The sequence below is a fragment of the Coregonus lavaretus genome (genome assembly GCF_964263955.1).
Source record: "Coregonus lavaretus genome assembly, chromosome: 34".
NCBI classification, from domain to species: domain Eukaryota; kingdom Metazoa; phylum Chordata; class Actinopteri; order Salmoniformes; family Salmonidae; genus Coregonus; species Coregonus lavaretus.
Window position 1 is genome coordinate 32,465,951 of NC_140021.1, and position 19,906 is coordinate 32,485,856.

General features: G+C 44.5%; 1 protein-coding gene across 1 annotated transcript in view; it reads right to left on the reverse strand.

The window, feature by feature from the left end:
* LOC311109173 (arf-GAP with SH3 domain, ANK repeat and PH domain-containing protein 1-like) overlaps positions 1 to 19,906 on the reverse strand; it is a 77,736-nt gene that overhangs the window by 15,740 nt on the left and 42,090 nt on the right. Inside the window, exons 8-19 of the mRNA XM_084152007.1 lie at positions 18,059 to 18,188; positions 15,931 to 16,016; positions 14,422 to 14,497; positions 14,212 to 14,298; positions 12,429 to 12,529; positions 12,247 to 12,316; positions 6,233 to 6,320; positions 5,826 to 5,874; positions 3,704 to 3,888; positions 1,771 to 1,904; positions 1,464 to 1,555; positions 877 to 1,063 (exon numbers count right to left, since the gene is read on the reverse strand). Of these exons, the coding sequence (XP_084008133.1) occupies positions 877 to 1,063; positions 1,464 to 1,555; positions 1,771 to 1,904; positions 3,704 to 3,888; positions 5,826 to 5,874; positions 6,233 to 6,320; positions 12,247 to 12,316; positions 12,429 to 12,529; positions 14,212 to 14,298; positions 14,422 to 14,497; positions 15,931 to 16,016; positions 18,059 to 18,188 (1,285 nt within the window). The remainder of the gene's footprint in view (positions 1 to 876; positions 1,064 to 1,463; positions 1,556 to 1,770; positions 1,905 to 3,703; positions 3,889 to 5,825; positions 5,875 to 6,232; positions 6,321 to 12,246; positions 12,317 to 12,428; positions 12,530 to 14,211; positions 14,299 to 14,421; positions 14,498 to 15,930; positions 16,017 to 18,058; positions 18,189 to 19,906) is intronic.

A 19,906-nucleotide genomic window follows, 5' to 3' on the forward strand; every position in this document is an offset into this window, starting at 1 on the left:
CTGAGATGTGTGCAAACCTGGTGGCCAACTACAAGAAACGTCTGACCTCTGTGATTGTCAACAAGGGTTTTGCCACCAAGTACTAAGTCATGTTTTGCAGAGGGGTCAAATACTTATTTCCCTCATTAAAATGCAAATCAATTTATAAAATTTTTGACATGCGTTTTCTGGATGTTTTTGTTGTTATTCTGTCTCTCACTGTTCAAATAAACCTACCATTAAAATTATAGACTGATCATGTCTTTGTCAGTGGGCAAACATACAAAATCAGCAGGGGATCAAATAATTTTTCCCCTCACTGTAGATATCAGTGAGTCAGCCTGGACTGGGAGCTCTGCCTGCCTTCAAACAGGGTCAGTGACTCATCCCTGGCCACTATTCCCTATGGACTACTTCTGAGAGCACACCGCAGCGCAACGTGGCTCAACATACAGAGGGCCGCAGTACTGATAGCTCAACTGAGTGACTTTACTCATTTGAGCAATGTTGTCTTGTCCAACGTTGCTTAGTAAAGGGAGTAGAAAACGCAATTGTTCTCTGTGGACTGCTCATTACTTTGCCCATGTACAGTACAGACTCCTTACAGACTCAGTACAACCTACTATTTCCCTATGAAACAGTAGACCTCTGCTCATATTGTAAAACCATACCCACCATACCAGATCAGGGCCTGCATTCATAAAACATCTCAGAGTAGGAGTGCTGATTTAGGAACAGTTTTATTTTTGGGGATCATAATGAATAAGATTACATGGACAGGGGGGACCTGATCCTAGATCACCAATCCTATGAGATGGTTTATGAATATGGGCCCTGATCAGGTGAGATGAGATAATAATACAGTCCAGGGTCTATGAGGTCAGAGGTCAGACCTACCTGTCCCCCCTCGGGCAGAGGCTCCATTAGCTCCACCCCCTCAGCGTACACCTGGATGAGAGACAGCAGGTCCCTGGACTTGACCGCCTCACACAGCTCAATGGTCTTAGCTGCCGAGGAGGCACAGGTCTTCCGTGCAAACTTGTGGTCCACATACTTAGCATTGATGAACTCCTTCCTCACTGTCCTGTAGGAGAGGAGAGGAGAAGAAGAAGAAGAAGAAGAAGAAGAAGAAGAAGAAGAAGAAGAAGAAGAAGAAGAAGAAGAAGAAGAAGAAGAAGAAGAAGAAGAAGAAGAAGAAGAAGAAGAAGAAGAAGAAGAAGAAAGAGAGGGTTTTGGAATGTTTGTACGGATAGTTTTTGCCATAGAGATCCTATAATTCAGTATCTAGCATGAATGTTTTCCTGACCAAGTTGGCCATGTCCATGTATTATATTTAATTCTGTGGCTTATCCTGCCAAACACATCTACCTGCATAAGCTCAAACATACACCAGATTATGCATCTAGTGAGGTCAAATTTCTATGGAGTTTCTTGTCTCTAAGCAGTTCATGTAGTTGTTGTTGTTGATGATGCTGAGTACTTACATATCACTAGAAGGAGTGGGCTTTGGTGAGGGACAAGGAAGGTTCCCCTCCATTATTTCATTGAAACTACTGTTCCCTACATTCTTGGCCAGCTGTGAAGGAAGAGAGACATTTGCCTAAGTATCAAGTCAACATATGAATGTTAAGACGCTCGTAAGCACTTTGCTTTAATTGTCGTAATCATAATCACATCGTAATCAAGATTGATTCATTTCTATCCTGTTTTTGAATCTATTTTGTATGTTGATTTATTGTGACAAAAAATAAATACATATAATGTTCACCAAAATGTATTTGATTTACTCACCAAGAGTTCAGAGGTGCCTAGCTTATCTAGTTCCATGGATTGGATGCGTGAGATGTGCACTCCCATCTCCCGGTGGATACCAGAGCACTCGATGCAGGTCAGGATGCCTAGGTTAGTGGACAGCCATTTTGGATCTAAGGGCACAGACAACATGACAACATACGTTTGTTGCACACAGACCTGTGGATACAAAAGAAACCCCAAAATCGGGCTTGAATTCACAGTTTAGTGTACAGACGTTTTGGCTCCAAAAACAGAATATATATATATTTTTTTACTACTATAAACATCCATACATTTGAAATCCAGAACGATAATGCTAAAGGGGATTAACTATTACCAGTACTAAACTGAAATGTTATTTCTGGGTGGTATTCATTAGGCTTCAAATAAACGAAAACATGGAATGACAACTTGAACTTGTCCAATAAGAAATAAATGTTTTAGTTTTCTGTTGCAAAACGTTTTGCTACAGTGTGCACTAAAGTCCACCATCACCATCAATGTGAGCAGTGGCAACACACAGCACACACCACTAGAGGGCCTCGGCAACCTCAGGAGCACCAGCCATACTGACTGGGCTACCAGAGCCCGGCAACTAGAAAACATTGCAACATTCTGCGTCAAGCTGAATGCCTGAACATGCTCTGACAGCAGAGCCATGTGGTGGAAGGCTAGAGAGGCTTTGAGCTCTTCCCTGTAAACCCCTACAGTGACTGACCCCACTGCCAAGCCTGAGCGATGCAACTGAAGGTGGCTTAAACACAGCCTGATATCAAGCCTGAGAGCCCTACGCAGCTACGCAGATGTAAACAAACTATCCTTACAGACGGCTGAGTGCTGTTAGCTGTTAGGCTTGCTAGCGTGTCTGAATTTGACAGGTCTGTGCCGGGCGGACGGGTGGAAGGGTTTCAGTGGCGACGAAACACCAATGAATCACATGTTTGATGGCAATAGAGGCAATAGATGGCCATAGAGATGAGAGGATGAACAGGGTGGGGTGAGCGCAAAATAGTTGCCACTAATACTCCTCTAGAGAGCTGTGTTTTAGACAGGATGGGTCAAAGGAGCACCACAAATGAGCCTGCAGTACACTAGCTGGAAGACTTGTTTTAGGGCCCTGCCATAGCCAGGGATCACTCTACACAGTATGGCAGTGTCACATAGCTACAAAGGAGCAGCTTGGTCGACTGGGAGGATGAGAGCAGCTTAACAAGGCATCAGAATGAAGTAGAAAGCATCAGAGAGCAGTTCAAATCTGGCTCCCCATCTCCCCCTGTGATGCTGTAGCTTTGGAACGCAGCCTGTGTCTGTTAGCATGCTTAAAATAACGTGTGTGGCTTATGATGACCAGACCGGCGCATTATCGATCTGTTAAATGTTACATGAACTCACTCCAGAGAAGGGGGGGGGGGGGGTGAATCATGTAACACATTGATGTAATGATGTTGTTGTTGCAAGAAACACAGGCTTTTATGCTTGCGGCTTGCTAACTCCCTCAGTGGGCTCTGTGTTTATGCTGACAGAGGTGGATAGGGTGATTAACTGAGGCAGTGTGTGTGTGTGCATGTGTGTGTATTGGGGGAGTCAAAAGGCCAGGGTGTCTCTGCTCTGGGGAGTCTCTGCTTTTACAGCAGGGGAGGATCAAGTTGGAGGAACAGGGGCCAGAAAGGGCCAACACCACTGTTATATCCAGAATACACTGCTTTGCTGCTTGCTTGGTTAAAGACATCAGGCTGGCTGCATAGCATATCTCAGGTGTCAACTACTGAGCAAAGGTGTTGTTGTCTTCTCCTGTGATAAGGTGAATGGTGAGTACGCACAAAATAGTAGTATATAGAGGAGGATATAGAATGTGAGACCCTTAGAAATCCATAGAGGTGGTGGTCAGGCATGCAAACACACACACATAAACATTGTACAGTATATGTACCTGCAGCGTCACAGTCGCAGCAGACTTCGTTGCCAGGGATGCGCAGCACGTCCTCTATGATGGCTTTGGTCAGGTCCTCGAGGCCGTCCTCTCCTCCTCCTCCTCCTCCTCCTCCTCCGTCCTCTCCTCCACGGAACGCCATGTTCAGAGCCTCCTCCTTACTGTTGGATAGCACCGAGATCCAGCTACACACGCACAACACACATACAGACAGAGACAGATACGCAAACAGAGAAACTAGATATTACAGAGCAAGGGTGTTTTAAAAATGTATGAGAATTGTATATAGAAGTGTGTATTTTTAGGATTTCTGTGTGCATAAGCCTCTTAGTCTTTTAGACAAGGGGATGGGACAACTCCAATTCCATCTGACAGTATATTCTAAACTGTATGTATTAATATGTATACTGTATTCTCTTGAGCCCTTGACGTCTACGCTGAGTGTACTAAACATTAAGAACACCTTTCTAATATTTAGTTGCACCCCCTTTTGCCCTCATAACAGCCTCAATTCGTTGGGGCATGGACTCTGTAAGGTGTTGAAAGCATTCCACAGGGATGCTGGCCCATGTTGACTCTAATGCTTCCCACAGTTGTGTGGGTTGGCTGGATGTCCTTTGGGTGGTGGACCATTCTTGATTCACAAGGGAAACTGTTGAGCGTGAACAACCAGCAGCATTGCAGTTCTTGGCACACTCAAACCGGTGCGCCTGGCACCTACTACCATAACCCGCTCAAAGACACTTAAATCTTTTGTCTTGCCCAGACATTCACAATCCATGTCACAATTGTCTCAAGGCTTAAAAATCCTTCTTTAACCTGTCTCCTCCCCTTCATCTACACTGATTGAAGTGGATTTAACAGGTGACATCAATAAGGGATCATAGCTTTCACCTGGATTCACCTGGTCAGTCTATGTCATGGAAAGAGTGTTCTTAATGTTTTGTACACTCAGTGCATTTTGCATTCACCCTAGATAGGATCTAAATGTGCCTACAGTGTCAACCACCACATGCTGTAGTGTTCAAACCAACACATCTGAACACCCTCCACACACTCACGCTTGCACGAGCACGCACGCACGCACACACACACACACTCACTCCACTCTAGATAACCCAGGAAGTCCTTCAACAGCACAGACTCCTCACAGCCTTCTGACTGAGTGCGCTCATTAAGAGACAGCCAGGAAGTAACTGCTGCTGTTGCCAACCCACCCACTGTTCAGAACAGTACAGTACAGCACAGCTCACTCCTACTTGAATGTAATGGGATTTGTGAATTCAAATAAAGTATTTAAAATGTGTACGTGTGTGTGTGTATGTGTGTGTGTGTGTGTGTGTGTGTGTGTGTGTGTGTGTGTGTGTGTGTCGGCTAGGAGACAATCAGTGTGTTAATTAAAGTATGTGTGTGTGTGTGTGTGTGTGCAAGCGTGCAGGAAATAACAAGAAATTAGTATGCAGATACGTGGGTGTATGCGTGTCTTTAAGGGTGAGCTTGTTTACTTGCAAGGCGTGGGTGGGCGAACATGTGATTACATAATGCAGGGACGTTATATTTTCAAGTAATAAATGGGCCCTGGTGAAAAGTAGTGCACTACATAGGGAATAGGGTGCCATTTGGGATGTATCCTAAGGCGAGGCTAAGAGGCAAGGCCTATTGTGTCGCAGTAAAGTTAATGTGAGCGTGGTTAAAGGCAGTGTTTCATAAAGGTCATGGCCCTGACAGTTTAGGAATACAGAGAATTTTGAGGAGATGACAATTACTGATCGGTGGGTATGAAGTAGCAGAATGTGGTTGAAACTGTGTGTGTGTGTGTGTGTGTGAGAAAGAAATTGTGTGTGTGCACCTGAACAAGTGACAACCACAGATCCAGATAGATAGAAACCTTTACTGATGCTGGCACCTAGCTCTCTCTCTCTCTCTGAGTAATACAAATACCCTCACTGTCAATGGAGTATAAAAGAGGGTGTCTTTCTTTGTTCAACTGATCATTCAAGCTCACAGCTACATTATCAGGGCCAGGTTCATTGCTTCAGTGTATTACTTTGTACCTGCCTTTGGAGTTGGATACTACAGTAAAACAATGTTTATAATGTGGTGACTGTGATGATACACTTACATGACAAACTCCTGTTCATCCTCAGCCTGGAAGTGATATGTCCGGTTATCTGTGGGCAGAGAGAAGATTAGAGGGGAATGTGATCTCAGACCCAGCAGACACTGTGTAATCATGTCATGTAATATAGCCCTGTTGTGAGATGCATGTTGGGTAATTCACAAGCACAGCGTGTTTCAGGTTTTCCTCTCAATGTCATGACACCATTCAACAGCCAGTCTGAAAATATAGTAGGTGTCAAAGAGCGACTGGCACCCTGTGGCACAAAATGGTCACTTCGACTCTTCCTGTTTCTGAATGCCCATCAGAGGTCATATAAAAGGCCCCTTCTCTCACGGGCCACCCATCCCATGCAACACCCACAGTAACTGCTGTATTGGCATAGGGGTTATGGTAAGAGGGGTACTTACGGGAAATTAGATCGAAGCACTTCCTGTCCTCAGCGCAGGGCTTGACCTGGCAGGTGAGCAGGTTGAGTTTCACAGGCTGCCTGTTGGACTGCACAAACACACAGACGACTTAGCTACTTGATGGAAATTATGAAAATTAGTCTGTACATCAACCAGTATTGGTCCTATTAAACTAACGCTACAAGCCTACCTGACTCTGGATGGGGTGGGGTGGTAAAGTAATAGAACAATTACTCTTTTGATGTTAGGCATTGTGGGTTTGTCCTTTTGTCTCAGCTGAATAAAGAAACTATAAACAGTGCCTTCGGAAAGTACTTTTTCCATATTTGGTTACGTTACACCCTTATTCTAAAATGGATTAAAAAAACAAATAATCGTGGTCAAAAGTTTTGAGAATGACACAAGTATTGGTCTTCACAAAGTACGCTGCTTCAGTGTTATGAGATATTTTTGTCAGATGTTACTATGGTATACTGAAGTATAATTACAAGCATTCCATAAGTGTCAAAGGCTTTTATTGACAATTACATTAAGTTTATGCAAAGAGTCAATATTTGCAGTGTTGACCCTTCTTTCTCAAGACCTCTGCAATCCGCCATGGCATGCTGTCAATTAACTTCTGGGCCACATCCTGACTGATGGCAACCCATTCTTGCATAATCAATGGGGTTTTTGTTTGTCCACCCGCCTCTTGAGGATCGACCACAAGTTTTCAATGGGATTAAGGTCTGGGGAGTTTCCTGGCCATGGACCCAAAATGTCGATGTTTTGTTCCCCGAGCCACTTAGTTATCACTTTTGCCTTATGGCAAGGTGCTCCATCATGCTGGCATTGGTTGTCACCAAACTGTTCTTGGATGGTTGGGAGAAGTTGCCCTCGGAGGATGTGTTGGTACTATCCTTTATTCATGGCTGTGTTCTTAGGCAAAATTGTGAGTGAGCCCACTCCCTTGGCTGAGAAGCAGCCCCACACACGAATGGTCTCAGGATGCTTTACTGTTGGCATGACACAGGACTGATGGTAGCGCTCACCTTGTCTTCTCCGGAAAAGGTTTTTTCCGGATGCCCCAAACAACCGGAAAGGGGATTCATCAGAGAAAATGACTTTACCCCAGTCCTCAGCAGTCCAATCCCTGTACCTTTTGCAGAATATCAGTCTGTCCCTGATGTTTTTCCTGGAGAGAAATGGCTTCTTTGCTGCCCTTCTTGAGACCAGGCCATCCTCCAAAAGTCTTTGCCTCACTGTGCGTAGAGATGCACTCACACCTGCCTGCTGCCATTCCTGAACAAGCTCTGCGCTGGTGGTGCCCCGATCCCGCAGCTGAATCAAATTTAGAGACGGTCCTGGCGCTTGCTGGACTTTCTTGGCGCCCTGACTCCTTCTTCACAACAATTGAACCTCTCTCCTTGAAGTTCTTGATGATCCGATAAATGGTTGATTTAGGTGCAATCTTACTAGCAGCAATATCCTTGCCTGTGAAGCCCTTTTTGTGCAAAGCAATGATGACGGCACGTGTTTCCTTGCAGGTAACTATGGTTAACAGAGGAAGAACAATGATTTCAAGCACCACCCTCCTTTTAAAGGTTCCAGTCTGTTATTCTAAATCAATCAGCATGACAGAGTGATCTCCAGCCTTGTCCTCGTCAACACTCTCACCTGTGTTAACGAAAGAATCACAGACATGATGTCAGCTGGTCCTTTTGTGGCAGGGCTGAAATGCAGTGGAAATCTTTTTTTGGGATGAAGTTCATTTTCATGGCAAAGAGGGACTGCAATTAATTGCAATTCATCTGATCACTCTTCATGACATTCTGGAGTATATGCAAATTGCCATCATCAAAACTGAGGCAGCAGACTTTGTGAAAATTAGTATTTGTGTCATTCTCAAAACTTTTGACTATGACTGTACACACAATACCCCATAATGACAAAGCGAAAAAAGACATACAAAAATAAAATAATAAATAAAAATATCCTATTAGATGGTACATATAGTATAACGACAGCATATAGTAATCACAAACAGCGTAGTTAAGCCAAAAAGAAATATTGAGTGGTGTACAGCACAGTGTAGCAGCAGAGCATCAACCCAGTTATAAAGCGGGACTAGACCATTCATCCAGTATTGGCTGCCATATTTTGTAAAACATTGGACTTCTATTGGAGGTATTGTATCGAATCTTCCATTACATTCCCTCAATCCCGTAACCACATTTCAAAGGTAGGTACAGTCTCCAATTTCCAAAATTGCAATATGAGCCTTTTGGCTCATAGAGTACAAAGAGAGATAGCCTTCCCTTCCTGGTTATTCCCATCAACTGTAGCAAACAGAGCGATCAATGGGTAGGGGGCTATAACTCTATCAAAGGCTTTAGATAAGTAATCAAAAATGAGAGCCCAGTAAACATGTCATTTAGGACATGTCCAAAATAAGTGGGTCAAAGTCCCCTCATCCTGCTTGCACCTCTCACACAGTGGTGAGGTGTCTGGGAATATTTTATGCAGTTTCAGTTTTGAGTAATGTAACCTGTGTACCACCTTAAACTGAGCAAGGTTGTGTCTGGCATTCACTGAACTGTGGTTTATATTCCTGAGAGCTTCTACCCAGTCCTCATCTGAGATTTCTGAACCAAGTTTCTGCTCCCAAGCCCTTTTAATAGTGTCTGTGGATACCTCTATGTGGGCCCGTAGCACATCATAAAGTCTAGAGACTGACCCTTTTGAATGGGGTTTGACAAGGATAAGGCTATCTAATGTAGGACTCTTTGGCTTAATGCCATACTGTGGGATATGTGTCCTTAAGAAATTCCAGATTAAGAAGTATCTGAAAAAATGTGCTGCTGGCATGGTAAACTTACTCTGTAATTGTTGAAATGAAGCTAAATGACCATCAATGTATAAGTTATCAATTGTTGTGAGCCCCTTCCCCCTCCACTGTGAAAACACAATATCATCCAATGCAGGGTGGAAAGCATGATTCAGGCAAATTGGGCTGTCAATGTATACAGTGGTTATGTTAACAAAAATACCTCATCTGTTTCCAGATCCTAAGACTGTGACAAATGAGTCATTTGAGGCTTTGTTCACATATGCTGGGCTATTAACAAGTGCAGGGAGTGAGGAACGTTTACAGGAGGCCTTCTCCATCAAAAGCCATGAAGGCATATCATTCTGTCGGATCCCAGGTAAACTTTCCCTCCAGAAAGACACAATGTTCAGATTAGCAGCCCAATAATACAGTTTAAAGTGAGGAAGGCCAAAACCCCCCTCTCTCTTGTACTTGCATAAAATCTTCTTTGAAATTCTGGCTACCTTGTTATCCCATAAGAATGGAATTACTATTGAATCCAGTTTCTTAAAATAGCTTTCTGGTAAGAAATTGGGTAGACATTGGAAGAGGTAAAGAAACCTGGGTAGGGCAACCATTTTAATAGCGTTTATATGACCAACCACGGAGATAGGCAGAGTTTTCCAAAAATTTATATTTTGTTTAAGCTGATACATTTTCATGTCCCAATTCGTTTTCAATAGCTGATCAAGTTTTCTTGTTACTGCAATGCCAAGGCTTGTGAACTTGACCATCACTGTTCTAAATTGGGTAGATTGCAGAAATTGCATATCCACAGGCCGTGATATCGGCATCAATTCACTTTCCGTTGGTTCCTCACCTCCAAAGTAAGATCTGGGTAGAAAGACACCCAGGCTCCGTCGTAGTTAAGGGGGAACTTTTGACTTGCCAGCTTGAGGATGAGATCCCTGGTCTGGGGATAGTGCAGCCTTGTCTGGCTTTGTTGCCTGTGATCTGTGTGCGCAGTCGATCAGGATGGGCGTTTTGAAGTGTTCACTCCCCAGCAATGCCGGTATCAGCCCCGAAACAAATTCAGTGGGTTTCCCTTTCTCAGTGTCCTCCTGGATCCCAAATATTCGGATGTTCGGGAGTCTTGAATGCGACTCGAGCATTTCCAGTCTGGCTTTCAGGGTTTTGTCATTTTTTAACGTTGTGCTCTGTTTCTCTATGTCCTGTAGCCTGGCCTCATGATCAACTGTCGTCTGCTCGACTTCATGCACCCTGCCCTTGGTTGCCTTCACAGTTTCAGTCAAAGTCCCAATACTCTTTGAGATATCAGCCAACCTTGTGTCCACCTTCTGGCGCGCTAACAAAACACGTCTATTCCATAGCACGCTCTCTAGCTCCCCCCTACAAAGAGATCCTTGATGAAAACCTGCTCCAGAGCGCTCACTACCTCAGACTGGGGCGAAGGTTCACCTTCCAACAGGACAATGACCCTAAGCACACAGCCAAGACAACGCAGGAGTTGCTTCGGGACAAGTCTCTGAATATCTTTGAGTGGCCAAGCCAAAGCCCGGACTTGAACCCGATCGAACATCTCTGGAGAAACCTGAAAATAGCTGTGCAGCGACGCTCCCCATCCAACCTGACAGAGCTTGAGAGGATCTGCAGAGAAGAATGGGAGAAACTCCCCAAATACAGGTGTGCCAAGCTTTTAGCGTCATACCCAAGAGTGTAATCGCTGCCAAAGGTGCTTTAACAAAGTACTGAGTAAAAGGTCTGAATACTTATGTAAATGTGCAATGCCCAATGGTCAAAAAGTAGTGCACTATATAGAGAATAGGGTGCCATTTGGGCCACAGCCTGAACACTAGACACAACAGTGTAGCTAGCCTAGGGAGGATCCCAGGTATTCCCTCAGTACTGGCTGTGGTCCAGGCAGCACCACTTTGGGTTGGCTACAGTACAGTACCCACTGTCATAATATGTTAATACCACTGTGCCCAGCAGGCACATGTGTAGACTGGGCACTGCATTGTGACTGTGCCGGGGCAGGCGGGCATCGGGCGGGCAGAGGGGGGGTGAGGGGTGTTAACAAAACGTTAACAGGCTGTGATGAGCCCCACCAGACATGCCACCGGGGGTCTATTCACAGTTCCCAAATCCAGAACAAATTCAAGAAAACGTACAGTATTATATAGAGCCATGATTGCATGGAACTCCCTTCCATCAAAGATTGAACAGCAAACCTGGTTTTAAAAAACAAATAAAGCAACACTTCACCGCACAACCCCTCTCTCCTATTTGACCTAGATATTGTGTGTATGTATTGATATGTTGGCTATGTGTGACATTTTTCATTTATGTAGTTCTGTCGTTGAGTTGTTCTTGTCTTTTAATGTTCTGTATTACAGTATGTCATGTTTCATGTTTTGTGTGGACCACAGGAAGAGTAGCTGCTGCTATCACAACAGCTAATGGGGGTCTTAATAAAATACCAAATGCCAAATACCAAATGAGCCCTGAGGTGAGGCTGTCTGGCTGGCACCACGCCACGCAGGCAGGGTCACCCAGAGTTCAGCTGCCTGGCCTGCCACAGGGGCTGATGGGAAATAAACACGGAGCGGAGCTGCAACATGCCATCAGACAAAGAACTGAAGATAAGTACATGGATTCTCTGTGCGTTTTTTAAAAATGGAGGTGCAGACAGGTAGGCTTGTACTTAGGCTACATTGTATAATTTCCTTGAAAGGAGGGTGTCTATATATCCAGTAAATGAGATGATAGTGTTATGACATTTGGGGGATCCACCGCAATCTAGAGTGGAATACAACATTTGTGACATGCTAGTTGTGTCTGTGTGCACTCTCTCTCATATGTGCATGTGTGTCTCTATCTATCTCTCTCAACATTGGCTATTGTATTAGCTCCCAGCAGCAGATAGTGAATATCTGGTCCAGTGCTGCTATACTCCACAGTATCCACAGACCCAGGGAAGAGAAGAGCCAGCAGCAAACTCAGAGATGAGTCACCACAGCAATGGGAGGGGGGGGGATGAGGGGTTTCCCTGGCAACCCATCCATGTTGATTCCTCTCTGCCAACTGCCAGCTTGATAGTGCCCTACACAGCTTCCTTCATACTGGATGTTGTCTTTGATCTCGCCTCCACAGGTGTGTGGGTGTTTGTGTCTGAGTGTGAGTGTGTGGTATGTTTGCCACTCACCGTAGCATGAGAGATGGTGAGCATGCCACCCTTCACTGAACACTTCCTCCTCTGCCACACCTTCCTCAGCCTGCAGGAAGACAACAACACCAAGTCACAACGAAGGATCAGATAAGGGGCATATAAATGCATGTTCAGTACTGTTTAGTGTGCGTGTGTGTTTGTATGTGTGTGTGACCTACCCATCACTCTTCTTCATCAGGTAGCCTTTCTTCTCACAGCCAAACTCCTTGTTGCCCTGCAGCTGGTGCATGCTGTAGCCCCCCTGCTTACTCTGGGAGTCCTGCATCAACACACACACACACACACAGTGTTTATACACAGAAACACAGCAAATTACCACACACAACCAACCAAATATACCTCTTACAGAGAGTGCAGGCCAGGGTCTTTATTATTTATCGGGTCATGTTTGATGTTCAAAGGACTATGGGATCCGTCCCAAATGGTACCCTATTCTCTATTTAGTTCACTACTTTTCACCGGGGCTCTGGTCAAAGGAAGTGCACTACATAGAGAATAGGGTGCCATTTGGGACGCACCCATGTTCTAAACACACGATCAAATGAAAAACACAGCAGGCTTCTAATGTAGAAACTCAGTGGAGTGCCTGCTCTTCAAACTCTCTCAGAAGTCAAACGCAGGCAAGACCAACAGAAGCATGCCAATCGTGCACACTTACTCTTCTAGACTTGAGTCCAGACAAGCAGCGAGTAGAGAGGGAGATAGAGGGAGAGAGTGTGAAAGAAGTAGCTGAGATGTAGGCGTGAGAGAGTGCCTGCATGCATGCATAGAGTGTAGGTGTTAGTTTGGCACAGTATATACAAGTCGAGGGGTAGTGAGTGAGTGACTGTTGGCTCATTCATCCTCCTTCCTCTCCCCTGTAACTGTTTCCCAGGTTGTTGCTGTAAATGTGAACGTGTTCTCAGTCAACTTACCCAGTTCCCTATATAGTGCACTACTGACTAAGGCCCATACACTCTTAGAAGAAAAGGGGCTATCTAGAACCTAAAAGGGTGCTTCGGGCTGTCTCCATTGCAAAACCCTTTGAAGAACCCAGGTAGAACCCTTTTGGGTTGCATGTAGAACCCTTTCCACAGAGGGTTCTATGTGGAACCCAAAAAGGTTCTAACTGGAACCAAAAAGGGTTCTACCTGGAACAAAAAAGGGTTATCCTATGGGGACAGCTGAAGAACACTTTTGGAACCCTTTTTTCTAAGAGTGTAGGGCTCTGGTCAAAAATAGTGCACTATGTAGTGAATAAGGTACCATTTTGGACACAGTCACTAGCAGAGAGTTGCAGCTGTGTCGACACAGCAGCCCAGTCTATCTCAGTTAGGCTCTGCACACTATTACACAGTATCTCATGCAAAACACAGTGAGCAGCTAGCAAATCTCAATGTGGGTATGAGACTGAGGGGAAAACCACATTACTGTTGTTGTGTATAAGGCAGTTGTGACCAGTGAGTGCTCAGAAAGAGATTAGGGGAGGTTAGTTAAGACAGTGACTGGCTCTCCACCAAGCAGCCAGTGAGGCACCACACCGGTTACCAGCCAAGGCCTACCACACACTAGCTACCAGCATGGTACAGCACTGGATGCTCACTCTGCGCTACAGGAGGCTAGCCAGTAGGTACACCCACCATAGGGTCAAAAGTTAAGGGTTAGGGTTGAAGAGTGTACAGTATGGCTGCAGTCTGATTCTCTACCAAGCATTGATTTGGTGAACGCATGGCTGGAGAGGGTTTCCATTATATTCTTAACACCAGTCCATCCCATCTAAATCCATGAGGGGTAGTGTATGAGTGCACAGGAGAAGGGTAGAGAATTGGAATCCAACTTATATGTTTGCCAACTAAAGCCTGCTTGGGCCCACTTGGCCCTGTTTTGCCCTATTTGGCCCTGTTTGGCCCACTTGGCCCTGTTTAGCCCTATTTGGCCCTATTTGGTCTGGTTCCTGCCTACCTCCTTCTGGTCCAGCTGAAGGGAGGACTTGATCAGGTCTCTGAGAGCAGTCAGATGTTTCTTCTCCTCATCCTGGGTCTGCTTTATCTGAGAAGGAGATACACAGGGTGAGATTAACACACACACACACACACTCAATGACCTCGATAACAATTCAGTCTGCAGAGTAGCAGTAATCAGATAGAGAGAAGCCTGTGGGTGGGTGTTTACATTGTAGAGGTCAGCAGCCAGCTTCTCAATGTACTGCTTCAGCTTATCTGCTGTCTTCAAGCCATCTTGGAAGAAACTGCAAGAGAATACAGGGCGGATATTATAATTCCATTGACATTTTCACTTTAGTGAGACAAAGGGTAGTCATTTGGTGGGGCGTAGCATCATTTACATCATTGAGAAATGTCAAGTGTCATACAATGTTTCTATAGGCATTAGGAAGGTCATAAGGAATGGAGGGGTGAATGAGAATGAGACTGATGCAGTGGGATATGTATAATGTATAGCACTGCTTGGCCCTCTGGCTTTTGGCAAAGAGATCTCTCTCTCTCTTTCTCTTCTGTCTCTCTCTGGCTGACTATGGCTGTGTCCAGAGCTGAATGCTAAGCACCTCCTGTCATCCATTATGGATCTGCCAATGTCAGTGGCACCCACCTGAATGCAGCTCTGCATCCTCTCATCTCCACTAACAACCTCTCTCTCCCCATCTCTCCCTCTCTCTCTCTCTCTCCCTCGCTCTAGGCATCCATCAATCCTCCCTCAGTCCACTCATCCTACTGAAACTCACAGTTTTCACTACCTCTTTTTTTCCATTGTTCTATAAGGCATGTCTCTCCACAGAGATGTTTCACTGTCAGTGTCAGAAACAGTAGGGCAGCTATATGTTTGGGTTGAGTAGATAACCAGAAAACTGCATTGTTTTGTTGTGACACAACCACCTAGCAACGCTGAGGCTGTCAGGCCTGTTGGTGACGCAGCCAGGGGATGGCAATTATTTACCCACAAACCCCCACGGCTGTCACAACGCATCGGCATGAAGGCCCGTGCATATTTATGAGAGCTAAATATGACTCCGCAACCCTCCCTACCCAAGACCAGTGAATCATGCATCACCATCACCCCATCCGAGAGAGAGGGATGGAGGGAGGGGGGTTGAGAGGAGAAAGAGAAGGGAGAGAGAGAGAGAGAGAGAGAGAGAGAGAGAGAGAGAGAGAGAGAGAGAGAGAGAGAGAGAGAGAAAGAAAGAAAGAAAGAAAGAAAGAAAGAAAGAAAGAAAGAAAGAAAGAAAGAAAGAAAGAAAGAAAGAACGAAAGAAAGAAAGAAAGAAAGAAAGAAAGAAAGAAAGAAAGAAAGAAAGAAAGAAAGAAAGAAAGAAAGAAAGAAAGAAAGAAAGAAAGAAAGATGGAGAGGGGAGGGGAGGGGAGGGAGACCGGGCAAGTGGGAGCAATAGAGAGGGAAAGAGAGAGAGAGAGAGAGAGAGAGAGAGAGAGAGAGAGAGAGAGAGAGAGAGAGAGAGAGAGAGAGAGAGAGAGAGAGAGAGAGAGAGAGAGAGGGAGAGAGAAAGAGAGCAAATAGCAATCACTGCAAGACTTATATAGCTAGTCGTGAGAGTACACAATTCCCTCAGAAAAATGTAAGTGTTTGCCACCAATTAGCCACATCTAAGTAGACACGTCTCACTACTACACTATGGTAAAGGAGGAATATACTGCGGTACTGTGTACTTACTTGCATTGTGCATGGTAATACTTGATGAGGTTCTGGAGAAGGTCCACTCCCTTCTTGGTCTTGATCTCGTTGACTTTGATCAGGTACTGCAGAGAAAACACAAGAGGTGGTTTGTGAAAACTGACATCAAATAAAATGCTATTTTACATGATTTTGGAGTATTTCACTGCTTATTCCTGGTGATACATTAAACCAGGGGTGGACAATCACTGAAGGTTTTAATCATCTATTTGAACTGAAGGCTATCATTTATGAACCAGTAAATCTTCATGTTACTGCTTGGCTGAAACAAAAGCCTGCACCCACCCACATAAATGGAAACTGAGCGCAAAATGTTCCACCCTTGCATTAAACCACCATAGAAAATGTGTGTTTGTGTGAAATATGTCTTCTGAACACTTTGAATGATAATCCTATCAGAATGCCCATCCTCTGGAGGATGATCTACACTGCCAACACAGCTTGGAGTCTGTGGGAGCTGGAAACAAAGTGGTAAGCATCTAAATTTCACTGAAAGGAATGCCAATATAGAACATCAAGAGAGAAAGATGTAATTTGCCTGGTTTTACAGTAAACTGTGTTTGAAATGGATAACTAGAATTGTGTTATTCATTTGGTTTTAAGAAATCACTTGGGCCTCCAGAGAAAGTGTGTTTCAGTGACTAGCATCCTAAATGAGGCAGTCTAAAGATAGAGAGCAAATTCCCCCGACAAATTCATGCCCAGTGAACAAATGAATAAAACATCATATTAATCTGAGTTTATCCAATGGCGTGCCAACCTAGAACAGTTTGTGAAGAGTCAATGCTCCGCACACAGAGGACATTTAATCTATGCCAGAATGCCCTTCTGAGGCCCAGAATGTCCCTGTCCTCCCAAAGCTTCTCTGCTGCATTGCTTACAATGCAGTCATCTTTCTGTCTGTGTGTGTGTGCGTGTGTGTGCACGTATGCGTGCTCCCTTGAAACCAAACACACACACAGTCACACACACATTGCTTTTGTCTGTCTGAGAGTGTGCGGCTCAGAGATTAACCACATTTGTCTGGTGTGGGTTTAGTGTGTGTTGTGAATGCCTGTTGGTGCATGTGTTTGGGGGCTTTGTGGGAATGAGAGGTGATGGATGGATGCTACTGTATCAGTGGCTGGTCTCAGATCAGTAATACAGCCTGCTGTGCTGAGCATCACCTGGCTCTCTCCACACTAGCAACAGCAGCAGCAGAGCAGCGTGGGATGGAAGAGTGAGTTTGCATCCCAAATGGCACCCTATTCCCTATGTAGTACCCTATGTGCCCTGGTTCAAAGTAGTACACTATATAGGGAATAGGGTGCCATCTGGGATGCAACCTGAGAGCATCCTCTAATCTGGTGAGTGAGTAATGTGGAGACGGTGGGGGGTAGCGGTGGGGGTGTGGGATGAGGTAATTCACGTACCAATTCACACAATACTAGCATTGTTATCAGTCAAGCTTATAGGGTCGGCAGTTTTCCTGACCATATGACTTGCCCAGGAAAAACTCTGGACCCTAGTTATAAACTCTGAGCCCCTCTAGCACTACACTGGAAGCAATATCAACAACAACAACAACCCTGTGTAAGAAATCACCCTAAAAACCCAAGAGAGACAAACCACACCCCTCTCGCTGCACACAGAAATAGAGGTGCATGGGTTGAGCTCCTCCGTAACTGCTCCAATTAGAATCCCATTGTGAAGCACTAAGTTAATATATCAATTGTCAGTACCGTTATGCCATGTGAGCAAATAATCTGTACATAAAGAGGGAGAGTGAAGTATGCGTTTACGCCCACCGAGGGTAGCTCGTTGGCACAGCTGAGTGCATCGCTCTTACAATTTGTTATTTTACTCTAGAGTAGTGGTTTTAATATATATATATAGTGCTTAAAAAATAAATACAAATAAATAATAATATTTATATCTGAGTTTATTTGGTGACCCCATTGCAATTTTAGTGGGGTTGCGACCCCGACTCTGAATACCACTGCTCCAGAGGAATACAGCTCACTTACAAGCACTGGTTTACAGAAAACGACATACTGTACATCTCAGTCAGTGCCCAGTTAGCGCCTAATCAGTGCCCACTAGTCTGTGCCCAGTGTCCACTACTGACCTCACACATCTGGAGTTGGAAGAGACGGCGTTCCTTCTCCATCTCCTCAGCGATCTCAGCGCCTGTTATCTCTGTGCGAATCATCCCGTGCTGCTTGGCATGTTCCCTCTTCTCTTTCTCGATCTTCGTACTGAAATCACACAGACAGACAGACAGTGTTAGAGAAACCAGACAAGACAGACCGACACACAGTGTTTAAGTCCATGACAACTATTTAAATCAGATGGAATTCTCAGCATGAAGTAGAGTTTTCACAGGGCGGAACATTCCAGTTAAATGATTATGTTACTCTGTGTGATATACAGTACATCCATTCTGACATTGTAATGACACCATACACAACTGTACGCAGACATAACCATTTATAGTGCAAACCCCAGGTGTCCCAACACAGCTATGTACATCTACACTCGGGATCAATATTTTCCCAAAAATCGACCAAATTTCAATACCAGTAATAATTCATATTTATGTTGAGAGTCCCTGAACATTCCGCAAAAATCAGAAGTGCCCATTTAAATCGTTTAAAACCAAGAAATGCCAGTGTTCTCTCCAATTAAGAAGGGTGCTGCACCACCTTGTTGGCTGCGCCACTATGTAAAGATTTCAGAGCAAATCAAACTGATATCTAGTAATGATAGAGTAACTATCTTTGATCGGCAATGACGGTGTGAATTTGCAAAACAGGCTGTTCATAAATTCAGAGCGTTATCATGTTCCTCAATTCAGTGCATTTCAGCAGTAAGCTATCTCGACACAGAACGCACTCAGGAAGCACCCCGAGTATAGCGTTGCCGAATCATACAAACTTTGTAACGGCAGTTAAATAACCAAAGTTGCTAAGCTTCCTAGATAACCTCCTTCAACGAATGATAGAATATCTCCTATATTTGACAAAATCTATAAGGTTGATGATTATACAGATAGCAGATCAGCTCATGAATAACTGGCAGAAGAGAGTGGAAATAGTTGTAGGTATCTTAACGGGGACAGACTCTGTTTAAGAAAATATCCATATCTACTCTCATACCATTTGTTGATCACACATTCTCTACCGAAGCTCTCATATGGGCAGCAAGTAGGCCTACGAGACAGCGCAGAGAAGCGGGGAAAATGTTATAGCGGTATTTTGAGATATGCTTTGATAATGCATTGCAACCTATGGATTACAGAATAAAGTTAAAGATGTTCATGCAAGACAGGAGTCAAGATTTTGGGTTTCAGTGGGATTGGGACTGGATAAGAAAATTACTTTTACATTTTAGTCGTTTAGCAGACGCTCTTATCCAGAGCGACTTACAGTTAGTGAGTGCATACATTTTCATACTGGCCCCCCGTGGGAATCAAACCCACAACCCTGGCGTTGCAAAATAGCTTAGGCTCTAGGACAGGAGAAGATAGAATTTTCCCTCATGCCTCTCTGTGACAGAGATGCCTATGTAGTGGATTGTGCTATCAAATTTGTGACTGTCTAAAGACTCACAATGACAGCTCAAAGAGGCACACGTTATTTTATAGGCTATACTGTAGGGGTTTCCAATAGGGTTTTTTAACTGCATTCTGGTCGCGTGTGCAATCCATCGGTGTCAATTATGCGTGTGCTTTGAATTTATGGCGACTTTGCTAGGCTAAAGGCGTCCATGCGTCAACCTGTCTATATATTTTATTTTTTACTTATCTGCTTATCTGCTGTGCATGTTTTGTATGTTGTGGAATTGCATTAGTGCGACATTGGGGGATTTGTTTGCGTAATTTCCCAGGTCTTGTCATTACATTCTTTCGGGAAATGTGAAGAGTATTCCCGGGACAGTCCCGGGATCCTGGTTACCCATGTTAATCCCTAATGTA